Source organism: Manihot esculenta, chromosome 8, assembly GCF_001659605.2.
Source record: "Manihot esculenta cultivar AM560-2 chromosome 8, M.esculenta_v8, whole genome shotgun sequence".
Taxonomy (NCBI): Eukaryota; Viridiplantae; Streptophyta; class Magnoliopsida; order Malpighiales; family Euphorbiaceae; genus Manihot; species Manihot esculenta.
This window is the reverse complement of record NC_035168.2, coordinates 41,112,204-41,131,078: the sequence shown is the minus strand read 5'-3', so window position 1 is coordinate 41,131,078 and position 18,875 is coordinate 41,112,204. Positions and strand designations below refer to the sequence as shown.

At 33.9% G+C, this 18,875-nt stretch overlaps 1 protein-coding gene across 2 annotated transcripts; it reads right to left on the bottom strand.

The window, feature by feature from the left end:
• Positions 1 to 229: 229 nt before the first annotated feature.
• Positions 230 to 4,192, bottom strand: LOC110620548 (alanine--glyoxylate aminotransferase 2 homolog 2, mitochondrial). 2 transcript variants are annotated; one of them, XM_021764338.2, is made up of 9 exons: positions 3,803 to 4,191; positions 3,193 to 3,423; positions 2,862 to 3,032; positions 1,670 to 1,813; positions 1,367 to 1,546; positions 940 to 1,165; positions 682 to 795; positions 509 to 595; positions 230 to 368 (listed from the first exon to the last, which is right to left on the bottom strand). In XM_021764338.2, exons 1-9 carry the CDS (start codon positions 4,034 to 4,036, stop codon positions 325 to 327), a joined length of 1,431 nt encoding a protein of 476 aa, XP_021620030.1. In that variant the 5' UTR covers positions 4,037 to 4,191; the 3' UTR covers positions 230 to 324. The 2 variants fall into 2 exon arrangements, with proteins under 2 accessions (XP_021620030.1, XP_021620029.1); XM_021764337.2 differs by lacking the exon at positions 230 to 368 and having other exon boundaries at positions 451 to 595; positions 3,803 to 4,192.
• Positions 4,193 to 18,875: the final 14,683 nt, after the last annotated feature.

Below are 18,875 nucleotides of genomic sequence, written 5' to 3'. Positions count from 1 at the left end.
GAAAAGGATGGTTAGTAATGTTTGGAGAGAGAGAGATAAGAGAGAGAGAGAGAGTTGCAGCAATTCATAAGATTGGTAGGAGTTCTTCATTCATCGGAGACACTACAAAGATAATTGCAAAATTGCCTACAGGTTCAAAACCTTTAAAGCCCATAGGATAGTTAGCGGAGAGACAACGAGCTGTTGACTCATTGCTTTATCAAGACAGCATCAACTCATCCAAAAAAAGGAACTAGTAATATTTTCTAAATTTTGAGTAAGAAACAATACAGAAATAATTTTATCGACTTGTGGTTATCTTTATCTAGTTAAAATTTGGAGGCTTCATATCTTTGATATTGTGTCATCCATCACATCAAGAAGGAAATCTGCAACCAGAGGATTCGCCCAAGCGTTACAAGTGCAGCCTAGTTGGTAATGGTATAATATGATGAAAAGAAAATTGTTCTACTTCCTTAAATATACATGTTGGTCAAGTAATCAGTAGAAGAGAAAAAATGAGACGTACCTGCATCTTCTTTAGTGAAACAGAGGGGTGGGGTAATTCTAAAAACATTTCCATAGAATCCACCTTTTCCAATCAGAACTCCCATTTCTGTGACCAAAATCAGGGTCTGTTAGAGACTAGAAGATAACTTGGAGAGTATGTTAGGTGGACCATAGGATGGAAGATGCACAAACCTTTCATCTGCTCCATTACATGTAAAGTCTCGGACTTTGCTGGAGTTTTCTGTCGGCGGTCAGTTACTAGCTCAACTCCAAGCAACAATCCTCTTCCCCTCACATCTCCAATTACTAAAAAAAACCATTATAACATTATAAGAAAGCTGAAGTAATTTATTGTTTTTGATTTTTGTTCTGAATGCAAAGTAGGCTGAAATTTTGTGATGAATTAACGAGTCCAATACATAAAAGTCAAGGATAAGAAGGATGACTTACTTTCATATTTATCTTTGAGTTCAATTAGTCTGTCTTTCAGATAGGATCCCACAACTAATGAATTTTCCTGAAGATTTTCTTTCTCAATCACTTTTAGCACAGCCAGTCCAGCAGCAGTACACACAGGATTACCCCCAAATGTGTTGAAGTAACTTCGGCAAGTCAATACTTCAGCAATCTCGGGAGTTGTCACCACAGCACCAAGGGGAATACCATTTCCAATGCCCTGCAAATGTGTCAAAGAAGAAAAAAGGGTTAAAGTTTTCAAAACCAATATGTGGTTAGGAAGCATGCATACCACAGAGGAAAAGTAAGAACAACTAAGACCAGGAAATGGATTGAAGATATCATGACCTTGGCGAATATTCCTAGATAGCAACCAACTAACTTACTAGTTTGTCAAACAATGAAATGAAAAAGATCTAACCTTTGCCATTGTCACTATGTCAGGAACAACATCCTGGGCCTCAAATCCCCAGAAATGACTTCCAGTACGAGCAAATCCAGCTTGAACCTCGTCAGCTATACAAAGGCCTCCTGCTTTTTTAATGCTTTTATAAGCAGCAGGCAAGTAACCAGGGGCCAGTTCTACAATTCCGCCAACTCCCTGCCATTTGAAAGAAAGTATTTTCTCTTAGAATGCTTATATGCATACATTTGTATACACATACATGCACAAGCATACATAATATTGTACATAAAAATCCAACAAACTGTTGAAAATTATTACCTGTATAGCTTCAGATATAAATCCAGCAACATGGCCAGTTGTTCCAAAGTCAATAATATCTTGGACATCTTTTGCATACTTTTCTCCATCTGAGCCAAAAACGCCTCGATATGGGTCTGGATTCAACGCATGATGCACTCCACTCTGTTGTTAAACCGAGAAGAGAAAATCTGGTTTTATAATGACAGGCGTAAATTGATCATATGAAAAGAAAAGGAAAGTTCCAAATTGAATTTCATACTTAAAATGCAGCATAAGAGAGAATTTCCAACTTATATTTGCTGCATTAATTTGTTATCTTGTTCCATATTGTTTAACAAGATGTTAAGAATGCATTCAGCTAACCCAGATATTTGATTAAAGTAGCTGTAAGCTTTTTGATTGTTCTGCATTTTTTATGTCATGATTTATCATACCACGTGCAAACTAAAGGTCAAATTCATTAGGAATAACTCATTGCCTTCTCTTTAAAGACTCTACTGAAAACAAAATGAAACAAATATAGTGGTTATGATTAATACATTGATTTGAGCAACTTACACAAGAATGGTTGAGTCATCCTTGTCATTAGATAGGACACATCATAAAAAAAAGTCTTTACAATCTAAAAAGCTCCCTTCAGTAGCTTTGATATTAGTTGCTGAGATAATGAAAAGTGGTCCTACTTCGCATGAAATGATGGGCTATAGCTGTCCTGATACAAAATATTCATGAGCTTTGCCCATGAGGGGATAAAATCTAAGGATTGTTTTGTCCCTATGACTAAAATAATGGTCATGGGGGTAGATACTTAGCCCCACTCGTACAATATATAGTGGATACCTAGTGAAACGGAAAATATTAAAATTCTGTTAAGCTCAGAAGATTGCCCGAAGAAAGAGCCTATCCCTTTATCCTTTTCTCCATGTTACCAGGAAGTTAATAGATTTATATCGAATTTCATAGCCAACTTAAGAGAACAATAAATATGCACGTTATACATAAATTATCTGCAAGCCTTTGACATCACATCAAGCATTGAAGTGGATATGCAATCAGTAACAAAGAAAGATGTCCCTCAACGGTATCAAAGAAAATTCTAATTGCATCTAATGCTGTCATGTAACTGTACCACAAAAATCTTGTCTCTTTCAAACATATTTTCATTTTCAGAGGAATGGCATACTAAACAAGCTGATGGATGGGAATGTACCTGCGTGATATTGAATTTCCATATGGACTGCGCAGTGGCACCCATCGTCCCAGCGGCATTCCCATGATATCCATTCCGCAATGAAATTATGTCATTGTAACCTGTGTAGAGTCTTGCAATCATCATGGCCAACTCATTCGCTTCTGTGCCAGAATTTGTGAAGAACACCACCTATACACACGAATAATAAGTAAGTGACTCTGCCAACTTGGGTCAGCTCCTCAAAGTTTGCTTCTTTCTTCTTTTGCTATTGTAAAATAATAGACTCTTTTGTATGAAATTACTGCAATCTTTTACTAATTTTCAGATAGTCTGAAAGGCTTTTTTGTACCTTAAGATTGCCAGGCATCTTAGAGGCTAATGCCTCGGCGAAATCAGCGATGACGTGGTTAAGGTAGAGAATAGAGGTGTGTTGTAAGCGCTTGATTTGGTTAACAATCGACTCTACCACATCTGGATGGCAGTGGCCGCAAGAGACCGTAGCAATTCCTCCAAAAGCGTCAAGGTATCTACGCCCATTCTCATCGAACAAGTACTGCATCCTCCCATCAACGACGTTCAGCTATCAAAGAACAGAAAATGGATAATGTGGATTTCCTTTTAAGGAAAATAAAAGGCTTGAAGAAAATATAATCACATAGTTTACAAGATAAACAGTCTTATACTTTCATTGAGTAGCCAATTAAATCGTATGACAAAATTCTGCAGGTTTTGAAAGTGAGATAAAAGAAAACGTGATTAGCATGAGCAATAGAGACTTGTTATAATTACCATTAACATAAAAATCATTCCTTCGAAATCCTAAAAATATGACCTTAATTATTAACCATCACTGGCATGATTAATTAGTGAGTTAAAAATAACGATCAGATAATAACAATTGACAGGGATGCAAATTACAGTGATGTGAAAAAGACCAGTGGGATATGATCTGGACTCACGGGGTTTTCGTAGAAGTGGAAGAATGAAGGGCTGAGAAACTGTTTTCTCTTTGCCATGATATCATCCGCGGAGGGACCGGTATATGGCGGAGGAGAGTAATCAAAAGGAGGTAATCTGGGGATAAGAAGGTCATTCTTCTTCTTCTGGGCAAGCTGAGAAAAGCAGCGAGCGGGAGTTGGGAGAGAATTGGAATTTCTTGCGGAGAAGAGCCTTTTGGCGATAAATCCTTGCATTTAAAAAAAAAAAAAATCTACGGTGAAATAGATTTTCCAGAAATGCAGGAACTGGAAAGGTAGGAGAAGCAGAAGAAATATATAGAGGTCAGGTTAAGATTGCAAGTCGGATGATTTATATAGGCAAGCAGACAGAGCGCGAGAGCAGATGATGTGTGGTGGACGCGTGTAATTGCTCACCCACCTAAAATTACTGGAGCAATGCGTAATTCAAGAGCGATTATACGGTAAATCAGCTATTCCATGTAAGGTTAATGAATGAAATGGTAAGTAAATTACGTTTGGGAAAGTTTAAAAAAAAACACCTAGCGTTACTCATTTTCATTTTTAGTATGTATTTAATTTATATTAAAATAATATTTTATATTATTATATTATCAATAAATAATAATTTTTAAATGTTATTTTTATTTTAAAATTTATAATCTAATTTATATTGAAATAGTATCTTAAAATATTGTATTGTTAATAAATAATAATAATTTTTAAATATTATTAAAAAATATTAATATGATAAATAAAATATAAATATTAATTAAAAGAGAAAATATAAAAATATATAATAAAATTTCATTATTTTTATCATAAAATTTATTTTTTAATTTATATTAAAAAATATCTTGTAGTATGATTTTTATATTTTTTGACATATTTAAAAATTATCATTATTTATTAATAGTGTCATAATATTATTTTAATATAAACAAAATTTTAAATTTTAAAATTAAAATTTGATAAAATTATATAAAATTTTTTTATACTTTCCCATGTAAAAATATAATTATAATTTAACAAAAGAAAAACAAACATTGTTTTGTGATGTGAATAAAAATAAAAGTTTAGAGAATAATTAATACACATAATAATTGAAATATTTACATCAAACTTACAAGTTTAATCTGGTAGTAGATGTATCCAAGTACATTTAATAGATCTCATATTTTATTCTCAATCTCCAATTTTTGATTAAAAAAAACTGAAATACTTACATCAAATCATGATAATGTTTTATAATTTATCCTAATGCAATTAGACAATTTTAATAGATATAAGAATTTACATATAAATATTTAATTTAACATTATAAACCTCATATCCATCATAATTTTATTGAAAAAAATTAAACACATATACATTTAAGTGTTAAATTGGTATGTTGAGTATGAAAATTGATATTTTCGGAAAATTTTTCAAATGAGATTTAAAAATAAATTTCAAAAATTATCTCATTATTTAAAATAATTTTATAACTTAAATTTGTTAGATTTATTTTAAATAATAATATTTATATAAAAAGTTTTATTTTAATGATGGTTTTAACAACGATATTAACGGGGATAGAAACAGGGAAGGTTGATGGAAGCCTCGGCCCTCCAAATCTCATCTATTTTTTTTATTTTATATATATATATATATAAATAACTTAAATATTTAAATTTCTATAGTACATTAATATAATATAGGTTTTGGCTCCTCAACTATTTTTAAAATCATTTTAGTATGCATTTTTTATTAAATCTCTCATAATTTTTATTAATCTCCCTAAATATTTATAAAAAAAAAAACTTAAAATAAATGTAGTAAATTTTTAATTTTCGTTAATTGCCTCCTTAAACATTATATTGATTTTGATGTTATAGAAATTAGATTGATGATAACCAGAGTAGAACTGCACTGTGATTGGATAAAACTTGCAAAAAAAAAAATGTAAGGTAGTGGTGAATGCTAATGACGGTTATTTCGACGCTCAAGTCAGTATATAAAAAAGGAGAGCGAATGTAATGAATTGTTTAGAGTTTTTGTGTAAAAGAATAGCGTACCTTTATCTCTGTAATTTTTATTCTTTTATACTGTAAAAAGTTGGAGATAAATATAGAATTTTTCGATAATTCAGTGATGATGTGGCCATTTGCTTAATAAGGGATATCACTAGCTAACAGGTTGGTAATCACGTGATTACAGGCATACTGGAGATATGTTGGGCTATACTTATTAACTGTAACTTAGCGCCGAGACTCTCTCTGCTTGGGGATGAGCGAGTCTTGATAATGATCTCGGTGTTAGATAGGGTATCTGGATATTCTTTCCTTGGGATGGACCGCATTTCCTACTTATCCGGTCCTTACCATGTGACTCTATCTCGTAGTGACGGCTTATGACTTATCTTGAGCGGTTGTTATATAACATCAGAGGTCCCCCGTTGTTTTTCATTCTTCATATTCAGAGGAGATAGCTATTATCGAGATCTAGGACACATGAACTCCTAAAATTGGTTTCTTTATACTCACACTGTTTCGCCTATCTAACCCTTCAATGATGACTCAATTCTTATCGTGCCGCATTTAAAGCCCGTTGTTAAAACCATCCTGTATAAGCCCTTGGTTTTCTCCAAGTACCATTTTTGCTCTCTTCTGCAACCCTTTGTTTTCAGAAAAACTTGCTTCACAACTTCTTCTCTGTTTCTGCTCCTTACAGACTTATTCTCCTTACGGTAATTCTATTTTTTTTATTTAATATGAATAGGAATACTTCTTATTTCCTCTCCTCTAGTGAGAGTTATTCCTCTAATTCCTCCTCTGGTGGCCCCATCGAGCACCGGCCCCTATTGTTCTATTGAGGGAGGCTCCAGAAAATGAGAGTGGCTTAATTAGTGAGATCCCGTCTGTCCTCTTGGATCGCGACGTAGACCATTTTTATGATACTTACCACATTCCTCGAGAGTCTTTCCGGGTTTTGGCTCCTTCTCCCCACGTCCGTATTAATGACTTGATCCTTACTGAGAATACTATCATTGTTTTTGAGGAGCAGATGAAGGTGACTCTCCAGTTCCTTTTCGACCCATTTTTTGTGGAAGTCCTTCGTTTTCACAAGCTTTTGATTTCCTTGCTTCATCCTAATAGTTGGCAAATCCTCGTGGCTTTTTGGTTCGTCTACCTTAATAATAACATCAAACCGAGCGTAGCGCTTTTCTCCCAGCTATATCAACTGGGTACCCGTAAAAATGAAGAGTTTTGATACTTCAATACTCGAAAGTACTTAACCATATTTAACCAAATGCTTTCCTCTTTGAAGCGGTGGAAAAATAATTTTTTTTTACTTTGTCACCAGACGTCGGAGGATTTTGGGCATCTTCAAACAAGTTGGCATTATTAGGTGGCATTGAAGAAGGATGGGGTCCATCCAAGGAGAGAGGAGGACAGAACTTTAGCCTTTCTCTTAACGATAGCTAAATCCCCAAAGAAAATAGACATTACCCAGGCAGTAAGGAATGCCTTGGCAGAGCCATATACAAGCAAACCAGATGTGAGGTCCTCACACGTTCAACCTTCCCAACCTTGGCGAAGGCAATTCTTAGGCTCGAGATCAAGGTACTTTGCTTTCTGTCTTTTTTATTTTTTGAATTGCCTTTCTTTCTTACTTTTCCTTTTTTTTGCAGATATGGCTGGATCAAGTAAATTTCCTAAGACAGCACGTGTCATTCATAAAGGCAAGATTGTTTTCAGGGTAACTAGCCCTCTCGCTAAGCGTGCTCACCCCTTGGGAGAGGTGATCATGCTTTCTCCTTCCCTGCCCCCTCCTACAGCAGAAGGGTCACCCCATCTACAGCCAGAGTCTTCTCCTTTGGGTGCTTCTAATCTGCCTCAGTCTTGAGCTTCCTACTAATACCCCCACCTCCTCCGTACCTGCTCCTGCGAGCATTGGGGTCGAACCTTCCTGGCTTTTGAGTATCCAGCATCTGGCTTTAGCGTTAAACCGAGTACCTTCACTCCTTGACGATCCCACTCTGGGCCTCCTGCTAATCAAAGGTGCCTTGAGGCCTGTAGATCGCTGCCACCTAAATGAGCTCAAGACAGACAAGCTTTTTGATAATGCCATACACTCTACATTGGAAGGTGCCCTCTGCACCTATGTAGCCAAAGAGCGATACAAAGCATTAAGGCGGGAGTTTGGCGCAAACTATACAGACAGAAGGCTCTTGGCCAAGGAGTGTTCAAGGTTGAATGCTCGGGTCACTAAAGTCGAGAGTATCATGAAGGAGACCCTAGAGTTTGTAAATAAGTTTTGGGCTAACCTGGATGAGGCTATCACTTCCAAGCTAGGCCTTGAGAGTTGAGCTAAATCTACCGAGGATTAGGTGGCCCAATTGCAATGCCAAGTCTTAGAGCTACAGACTCAAGCTGAAGGGGCTCAGGCTGCCTCTACCAGGATTATTGAGCTCGAGACGGAGCTTAAGGAGACAGTGGCCCAGAGTGGGGAGATGTTTGTACAAGGCCACGATTCGGTGAAGAAGGAGTTGACAATGTTAGTGTATTTACCCTAGGCCATTATCTTGGACCTTTTTGTATGTCGTTTTGGTTACTAATAAAAGAGGTTTTTACTATATTATTATTTGTTTGCATGTTACATAATAATGATTAACATCCCTGGTTACTTATTATTATATTGATAATAATAAAATATAACTAGTATGGTTATTGATTGATAATCATGAGATGATTATGTATATGTTGATATAATTCAATAATCATAGATACTTATTAGAGAACAAAGTATTGGATGGACTCGCACTGAGATCACTACATGAGTTATTGTCATAAGTGAATCTCAAAGTAATTATGTCTTAATCCTTTGACTTGAGATTGTCATAGTTTCCAATATAAGGACTGTTATGTTTTGACATAACCAAATATTGTCTTTAATCAGACAATCATAAAGGTTAAGATTGAGCATAATAGAAATTATGTAGAGGATATTGAACAATCAAGATAGAATTTGTCTCTTTCTTTTAGAGAGATATCTTTTGGGCCCCTCGATAAGTGAGACTGAGAAATGCATGGTCGTGCTCAAATGAATTGATAGTGTGATCAATATCATTTGAATTTATCAGTCTACTTAGAGATCGAGAAATCATAAGTTTGAACATTATAAGTTTGACATTGACCATGACTTATGTTCAAACTAGATATCATGTGACAAAGAGATTAATACATGTTCTATTTATTAGGCTTTATCGGACTATCGATTCTCATATTAATTGGGTAGTCATAATGTCTTGTTAGAGGCCACTTATGATTTATGGGCCTTGTGGGACTGAGCCTATTGCCAATTAATATGAGCCTATTGGGTCACACACAAAAGAACGTTGTTGATGTGTTATATTAATGGGCTAAAAGCTCATTAGTATAATTAATAATAATAAAGATGTTATTATTATTAATATTAATTATTATTATGAAATAATAATATTTAAAAGATCTGCAGTCTATCTGTAACTGTTACAGATAAAAAGATTCTTCAATTTTCCTTATAAAATAAACTATCACGTAAGATATTAGAGTATCTATGAGATTGTGATAGTGGGTTATGCACACAACTCTTTTACAAAAAGAAGCGTGGGAAAGCTGAAAGACTTAAAATGTATATAACTCATGCTGCGAATTGTGGGGAGACGGTTTTTTTGAGAATTCGTTTTGAGCTGCAGATTGAAACACATAGCATATCCATTAGAGAGAGTTAGCACTCTAGAAGGATAAGAGACGTCCGTGTGGATACCATAGCGGGTGTTCGTTGAAAAAGCAGCACCTTGAGTCCGAGATTGTATCTTCTCGTCGAGTCTAATAGGTTAGTAGCTTATCATTCCTTTCGAATTAAACAAAGCACACGGATCCCGGGAAGGAAATCAGATATTTTAATTTTTCTGCTGCGTGTTTAGATTGCAGTAAATCTCTGGATTTCCTAACAGACAAAGCAGTTTCCTTCTGAGAATTTTTTCTGGATAGACGACATCCTCCCTAAGGAGAAGGATGAGATTGAAGAGGAGAAGGGGCGTGCTGAGAATACTCCCACCAATCGAATCTCTTCAGATAATGCAATAGATGTAGTAAATACTGATTTAGTAGAGACTCAGGAGGAAACTAAGAATATCATTCCTCCTATGTAATCTTTTATTTTAATGAAAGTTTATTATTTTTTGAGTGTCTGCACACCCTATGTTTATTTACAGTCTTCTTTCAAGACCAGAACAATTTCTTTTTCTTAAAAAATCACTAAGGTTTAACATCCATCCATCACCATGGTAATAAATATCTTGAAAATCCTTGAATGATGGGGCAACACCTAAACATATGGCTTTGCATTTGGTCTTTGAAATATCCTATGGGATTTCTCGTGATTTTGAGGTCAGTACTGGCCCTTAACACAGGGCGAGATTTGCCCTGTAGCCCTTTATGACCACTTTGGGTTAGTGGAATCATTCCTAAATTTGTCTGATGGAATCCGCCTTGTGATCTGACCTGGCAGAACCTGTCTTATGGCCTTATATAGTGGGACCAACACCAGGATGGTCTAACAAAACCCGCCTTGTGACATGACCTGGCGAAACCTGTCTTATGGCCTTATATTGTGGAACCAATGCTCGAATGGTCTGATAGAATCCACTTTATCATCTGGCTTGGCAGAATCTGCATTGTGGGATGGCCTGGCGAAATTCGGGACCAATGTCCGGATGGTCTGGCGGAACCTACCTTGTGGCCTTGTATAGTGAGACCAATGCTCGGATGGTCTGGCGAAATCTACCGTGTGACTTGGCCTAACGGAACCCGCCTTTTGTTCTTGTATAGTAGGACCAATACCCAGATGGTCTGGCAGAAATCGCCTTGTGACTTGATCTAGCAGAACTTGTCTTGTGGCCTTATATAATGGGACCAATGCCCGGATGGTTTGGTAGAAACCACCTTGTGATCTGGCCTGGCGAAACCCGCCTTGTGGCCTTGTATAGTCTTCCTAATCCTTTTCTTTTTTTTAGGAAGGCAATCTCATCGTCCCTTATCACTGAAGAACATAACATATGAAAATACCTCGTTAACTTTGTTATTAAAAGAATATCCTTATATTATAAATATATTGAGAGTGAGGGACCATTCGACTCCCTAAATTAGCTAGCTTACAAAACTTCTGGGTGGGTGATCTCCGAGACTTTAAGAAGTTTTTTACTAGTTCGGTAATTACATTTGCGGTTTACTTACTTTCCCTGACCCTTCCTAGGTCCTTCCGTTATTACATATATAACTTCTATAGGTTCTCGATCAGGAGTTGTCCCGGAGGTTATTTTCTCGGACTCAGATCTCTTCTCTTCCCTTCCATTCCTTAAGAATTTTTGAAGGGTGTCATCCCTTATCAGTCTTTTGATCTCATCCTTTAGTTGTGAACATTCTTCTGTTGTATGACCATAATTTTTTTGGAAGTGACAGTACTTTGTCCTTTCTCGTTTCTCTTCTTTCTTAGGGTTAAGTTTAGGTGGCCACCTGATTTTTTTATCATTTTTTCTTATCCACATTAAAATATGAGTCGTGAGTCATTTAATGGAGTATAATTTTTATACTTACTTTGATCATCCCTCCTTCGCAAGATGGGATAACTCTTGTGATCTCCTTCATGTCCTCGTCTCTCGGACTTCTGACTTTACTTTTGATTCGCCCTCCTGTCTTCTTTTAACGCCTGGACTTTGTCATCCAGCCTGATATATTTATGGGCTTTGTCTATCAACTGTTGATATGTCGTAACAAGATTTTTAATTAATGAATCCATGAATTTGATATTGCGGGTTCCTTTCTTCAATGCTTCACATGCTATCTCATAATTTAACTATTCTACCTGTATAGATTCAGTATTGAAACATAAGATGAAACTCCTTAAAAACTCGCCCTCTCCTTGGCGGATCTTCCGCAAATCAGAGAAAAGCTTTTTAGGAGATATGCAAGTAATAAATCTGGATTTAAATAAAATGGTAAACTGTATAAAGTTTTAAATTGAACCTGGGCTCAAATGTTAGTACTATTTCTGAGCCAAACCTATGAGTGTCGATGGAAATACCTAGCATAACACAAAATCGTTTACAACTTGAAGTTGCATAGTCGTCCTGAAGATTGCCAGGTGGCTCTAGAGTCTATCGTTTCATCATATTTGTCCAATTTAGACAACTTGAACTTGGTGAGAAAGGTTTCTGCTAAGATCTCTTCCAAAAGAGGTGAGATACCATCTAGATCAAAATTCTCTTCTTACTCCTTTTAGTACCTTTGTACGACTCGTATTAGCTTTCAATCAACGCCTTTCGAAGCCTCGTTTAATTCATCTTCGAACTCAACCTTTTTCTTGGGCTGCATTTTTTCCGCTTCTATTCGAGCCCTTACGGTGTCTATAGAAGTTTTCTCCCTTCTTCTGGAATCCATTTTTGATGCCTTTTTTCAAGATTTATACTACCCGAGAGTAGCCTACAACCTTTGGATGTACTAGAGTATATGTTTATTATTTAAATGATTGAGGTCTGCTTCATTGACCACTGGAGGTGTGTTTTCTCTGTTGTCAGCAATGAAAGAAATGATGATTCCTTTGTTGGTAGCAATATTAGCAGCAGCTCGCGAACTACCGGCCATTCTGAAAGTGAAAGGAGAGAGAGAGATTTCTTTCCAAGAAAATGAGTAGGAGATCAGTTGTAATCCAATGAATAGAGGACATTAAAAGGATTTTCCGGCATTGAAACCAAATGATGTTGTAGATTTTAGATTGATGACGTGGTCGGAGTAAAGTTACGTTGTGATTGGATAGAACCTGCAAAAAAGAGAACGTGAAGTAGTGGTTGTGCTCACAGTAAGTCAATATATAGAAGAAGAGAGTGAATGTAATGTATTATTTAGAGATATAGAAGAAGAGAGTGAATGTAATGTATTATTTAGAGTTATTGTGTAAGAAAAATAGCGTACTTTTACCTCTATGATTTTTCTCCTTTTATATTATAAGAAAGTGAAGATAAATATGAAATTTTCCAATAATCCAACAATGATGTGACCGGTTACTTGATAGGAGATATTACTAGCTAACAAGTTATTGATCTTGTTATTACAGGCATAATAGAAATATATTGAGTTATACTTATTAACGGTAACTTATTGACAAGACTCTCCCTACTAAGGGACGGGCAAATCTTGATAATGATTCGGTATTAGGGTGTTCGGATCTTCCTTTTTCAGGATGGACTGTTTTCTCTACTTATTCGATTCTCGTCACATAACTCTACCTCGTAGTAACAATTTATAATCTATTTTGAATGATTATTATATAATATCAGCTCTCTAATGTATATATTATTCATAATGTATATATTATAATTTAAATAAAAGTATTAAAAATTATTTATTTATCTTAAAAAATATGAAAATATAATTAAAATATAATTATTTAAATTTATATATTAATAAATTACAAATTGATTATAATTTTTATTTTAAAATTAAATAAAAATTAATTTAATAATTTCTTATCACAATATTTAAAATTAAATAGAAAGTTTATATTTTTCTCTCTCTTTTTATTTTACGAGTAATATAATTTTCTTTTTATTTTACCTTCCTCCTATTTCGTTTTCTCATTTATTTCATAAAAATTAAAAATCATATTATTTATTTATTTTCAAATAGATAAAATTAGCAATTACAATTTCCATATAAATTTGAATTTATTAACTTATTAAATATAAATTTATTTTAATATGATAAATTTACTTTACTATTTCATTAATCTTTAATTTCTTTGTTAGTTTAATTTTAATGATTATTTTTTTTATCTTATGCACTATATTGATATATATCATGAAGTTATATAATTATAAAACTATAGCGGTTTAATATTACATTTATTACGGAGCTTTTATTATCGTTATTTTAATTATTAAAAATTTTATAATTTTATATTTTGTATTATTTTTATTTAATATATATTATGTACACTATATATATATATAGATGCATGTATATTTTTTATTCATGTATTATAATTGGTCCTTTCAAAGAAAATTCCAATTCCACCCCTGAATATTAATCAGATCTTAAATATACCGAGAGCATTTGGAAATTACCTAACGTGGAGTTGAAATTGATCCTTACACAATAAGAAATCTCACAAACGTAAAGTATCTACTAACCAAGGATAATCAAATCATACAATAATTATTTCTTATTAAATGCCCGATTAAAATGAAATTTAGCAGAATATTTTGATTAATTAAATTTATCTCACTCCAACTAGATTCAAAACCCCTAAATAATTAAGTATATTTCAGGACATCTCTACCATAAACTTATATTGATGAAGATATTCTGTTAAAGAAAACAATTGATGAGGATGTGTCGTTTTATAAGAAAAATAAAATAGAATTGATTCATTTCAATTCACGTGATAAATGTGATTCAATTTAATAAGAATACATTCTGTCAGATAATACATAAATAAATAAAAAATCTCTTGAAATCGTGACATGTGATTTGTCAAAACATGAATGGTATAAAAAATATCTTATATATCGATTCGACTAAATTATAATAAGACCGATCTTTAGAAAGTCGGATTATATTGTTAAAGACTTCATACCAGTCGAAACATGAATAGTATAAAAAGCATATCTCTCAAGACTCAAACTGCTACCGGCATGTACAGAAAAAGCATCAATGACATGCTTTTTACTAAAAACGTATGGATTAATCGACTTCGCATTTATTGTTTAGCTATCCACCGTTAATGAATTGTCTGAAATCCTTGGTAAAAGAGTTTTTAACTTAACGATAGAACTAATGATAGAGAAGAGATATCACAAGCAAGATTGACTCAATTGAGAATTTTTATATACCTCTGCCAAAAATAAAAAAGAATCGATTTTTTCTACTAATGAAAGGAATACACTTAGTTTTCTGTACAAAAAATCTTAACTTTTCCAAATAAAAGATCTAGAGAACCTCTTATTTATCACATGCATTTACTCCGTTGATAAACCAACCACATTCTGAAAAACATCCATCGAGTCAAACCACCTATTCAGTTGTCAAGATCTGAATCCCCTCTCAGGATCTCTATCATCACTGTCATAGGTCGAGTGTTTTCATAAATTTATACTAATAGATTTTTTAAATTATATATTTTTTTAATTTGATGCTATTTTAAAAGGTATTTGACTTTATTTATAAAAATTAGTTTATACACACTAATAAATTATAAGTTATTTAAAATTTATCACCATTTAAAATTTTAAATAATTATGTGTTTGATTAAAATATTTATAAGTGGCTGACAAACCCTATATATTTGATAATAATTAATTTATAAATATATTTATTATCAAAATTATTAAAAAATATTAAATAAAATATATGGTAAAATTTTAAAATTAATTGAGAACAATATGATATTTACTAAATTATTAAAAAATATTAAATAAGATACCACACAATATGATATTTACTAAATTATTAAAAAATATTAAATAAGATATATGATAAAATTTTAAAATTAATTGAGGACAATATAATATTTACTTAGTCAAATTAGCTTATAAATTTAGTATTATGAGCATCGACAGGAAAATCTGATTTATTTTTTTCAATTTATGAACTCCATTTATAAGTTCAAAAAATGTTATAAACATTTTAATGATTTAACTTTTAGAAGTTTATAAGTTTAGACAAACATACTTTTAGAGTTTTAGGCATTTATGAGGTTTTCCTTTATATATATATATATATATATTTATTTAAGAATATTTAGAGTTTTTCTTATTTATTATAAAACTATTAAATATATAAATACATTTTACTATATTAAAAAATATTTTATGGAAGATTTTTTTTTTAATACAAATTTCATACATAAGTAGTAAAACGTAAACACATCACAATTTTTCTGTTTAGAACATTCTGAATGATAAAAAAAAAAAAAAAAAAACTTTTTGCAGTATTGTGCTTTATCTTTTGTTGTTTATAAAAAAGTTTATAGTACCAAATATCAATGGATAAACAAATAGTAACATTTATCATACTCATTGATGAATAATCAAAACCATCTAATAGACAACACAATACGTAATAAAACTCCACTAGTTAGAGAAAAATTATACTTGGCAAAAATAAAGAGGAAAAAATGCCAATCATCAGGCATGATTCTTGCGTTGGTGTAAGACATGCACCAGAAATTACACTAATTTATTTCGTCAGGTAAAAGTATATCGAATTTAAATATTGACACGCAAATAAAACCCAAAATGCGATCCAGTATTATCGTAGAAGAATACAAGCTTATAGACCAATTTGAGGAATACACGTAAATGGTGTTTTAGCTTAATGGATAATACTGCCTCTACCTTAGTTAATTTTTGCATGATCTAACCTGGACTACTGTGAAATACGTATAATACTTTAATCGGTAGCTCAAACTTTCTTTCAAAGAAACAAGTACGTGGCAACAACATGTTACAGTAAAACCAATCTGGTGTATTCTTATTCACATGGGGTATATACATGCATGTCAATATAACTCAATAGAGTTGTTGAGTTTAACATTAATATTACCACCTAACCACATAATAGGATAATAATACATGCATATATTATTTCTTTCTGAAATGAGAATTGAGAATTGGAGAATTTGAGAGAATAGAACTGAAACCTCTAAATTTTAATCAAATATATTTACCATTAAATTAAATCTGTTAGTACAGACATATATTATCTCTAATATATCATACATTATCCTTATTATAATTAATAACAATATCTAAGTATAATTTTTCTTAGAACGGAGTTAAATTGTAATCCTCGTAGCTCGCTATTGATTGACACATGCAAGACGAAGCCTTTGTAAGCACATACGCAAGCTAGTCTTTGGAAGGAAAAAGACGTCTCCGAGTTGACGAGATGCCTCTAGATCATGTACATAGTGATACACAGGCAAGCACATATCGCAAGACCTTCCGTAACCCCAGGAGAAGGAGAAGGAGAAGGAGAAGGAGAAGGAGAAGGAGAAGGAGAAGGAGAAGGAGAAGGAGAAGGAGAAGGGCTGCGCAATCAATTAATTAACCCAACCAAATATTAGATGAGGTGTTTGTTAGTAACCGCACTACTAATGAAAGCTATGACTAAAGAAATCAGAGTTGCGCTGGAGTCATGTCTCCTCTGTTTTCTTCTTCTTTTATTTGCTCGTGCCCTTTCTAAATCCAACATTCATCTTGGCTACAGTGCTACCCTCTCTATTCCTCTGAATACAGCGTGGGATTCATTGGAGAGCTTTTCTGAAGGAGACAAACCAATTTCAAGGCTGCATTGAGTGTGGAAGCAATTGATAGAAAATATTCGTGTTCCTTGGAAGTTTTTCTTGGTGATGTGAAGGTTTGAAATTCTGGCCATTACTCCCTATTTTTCGCTTCAGAAAGGTGGGTGCTTGAGCTAACGAAGAGGTGATATGCAGTTGAAGGGATACCAAGAACAAGTCGGACGGCGAAATGGAACTTTTGGACAAGGTGTGGAGGTAACCCTTACGAGAGCCAAAAAGACCATAAACTAATTAAATATTCATGACACTAATCTTTCTCTATTTCCCCCTTTTATGCAGAGGTTAAAGATTTTAGGGACGGGTAATCTAGTCTTGGTGGATGCCTGAACCTCATAAAGGGGCAGAGTTTCCCACCAACGTAATTCTATTGCTATGGGGACAGAGACTAAATTGTGGCCACTCGCTTGACTTCTTGCTTCAGCAATTCAACAAGTTCTAATCCTTCCAAATTCAACACAACAAGATTGCGCTCTCTACCTGAACTCAGGTAAGAGGAGCTATTCTTATTGGTTATTTAAGCCTTCCAAGAAGAGAAACATCACCTTTGTTGAATTAGGCTCACAAGGGTTCAGAGTTTTCAAAATCGCGAAGATTTCATAATCGAAAAGGATTCAACAGCCCCCGAGATTTTTAGCCCGGGGAATAAAACTGAAAATTTGGAGCTCTATTTTTATTCTCCTGACAAGCTAAGTTTGGAGGCGGAGTTTCAAGCGCTAAACACCACATGTGATCTGCCTCTATCATACGTTCTCCAGTACTTGGTTCATGCATCCGATTTGTAACCAAAGAAAATGGGTTGGATTGGGATTGTAGTAATGGAATTTCTGGTGGGTTTTGCGGGAAAGGTGAGGTAGAAATGCTGGAATTAAATGATGCATGATCTAGTGGCTGCTTCTTTAAATACTAGCATGGAAGCTTGTGAAAAATTTTGTCTGGAAGACTGTAAATGCGTTGCTGCATTATATTCCTCTGGCGAGTCAAGAGAATGCTATCTTTATGGAGCAGTGATGGGTGTCAAACAGGTGGAGAGGGGAACAGGATCCACTTGCATGGCGAAGGTTCCAAAAGGAACCCATGTTGAGGTTTGGTTATTTTGCTTCCTCTCGATGGGCTTGGCTATTATATGATTGCAAAGAGAAGGAACATTCCAACTAAGCCTGCTCCCGTGAACTCCGATTCCATGTTTGTCTGATCACGAGTGCAACTTGTTTTCTCCTATTCTTTCCTCTTTTTTTTCCCCCTTCCTCGTAGGGATAAGGATGAGGATTTTGGATGTTTTATACAGGTTGTTTGAAATACGCAAGTGTGATAGAAATCACATTCAATTTTTTTTTCCCTATAGAGGGAGAAATTGAAATTTTGTTGGATGAAGTCAATTATCTAAACATTAAAAAATGTGAAAAATATTTTTTCTTGACAAACAAATCGAGCCGTAATTTCTTAATGTATGAAACTAGAATTCCATTGTATTGAATTCCGGCATTCGTAGTGTTGGTGAGCACAGTGCATAAGAACAAGTCGTGAACGCAACAGAGGAACTGAGACGGGAAACTGAGTGGCGGAGCATATTTGGAGTTTGGGTTTGAAATGTAAGACTGAGGGGCAGAGCACAACGGCCCAGCCCCTAACAAAGATTATAGGGGGTCCTTTTAACTTGGGCTTGAACTATCCTTGCACATGCAGTTCTCAA

Bases quoted from the DNA above. Each gene is read 5' to 3' on its own strand.
- LOC110620548 (XM_021764337.2), bottom strand. From the start codon at position 4,036: ATGCAAGGATTTATCGCCAAAAGGCTCTTCTCCGCAAGAAATTCCAAT. The intron at 3,424-3,802 runs GTGAGTCCAGAT...GTTCTTTGATAG, and splicing joins TCCACTTCTACGAAAACCCC to CTGAACGTCGTTGATGGGAG. The intron at 3,033-3,192 runs GTACAAAAAAGC...TCGTGTGTATAG, and splicing joins AGATGCCTGGCAATCTTAAG to GTGGTGTTCTTCACAAATTC.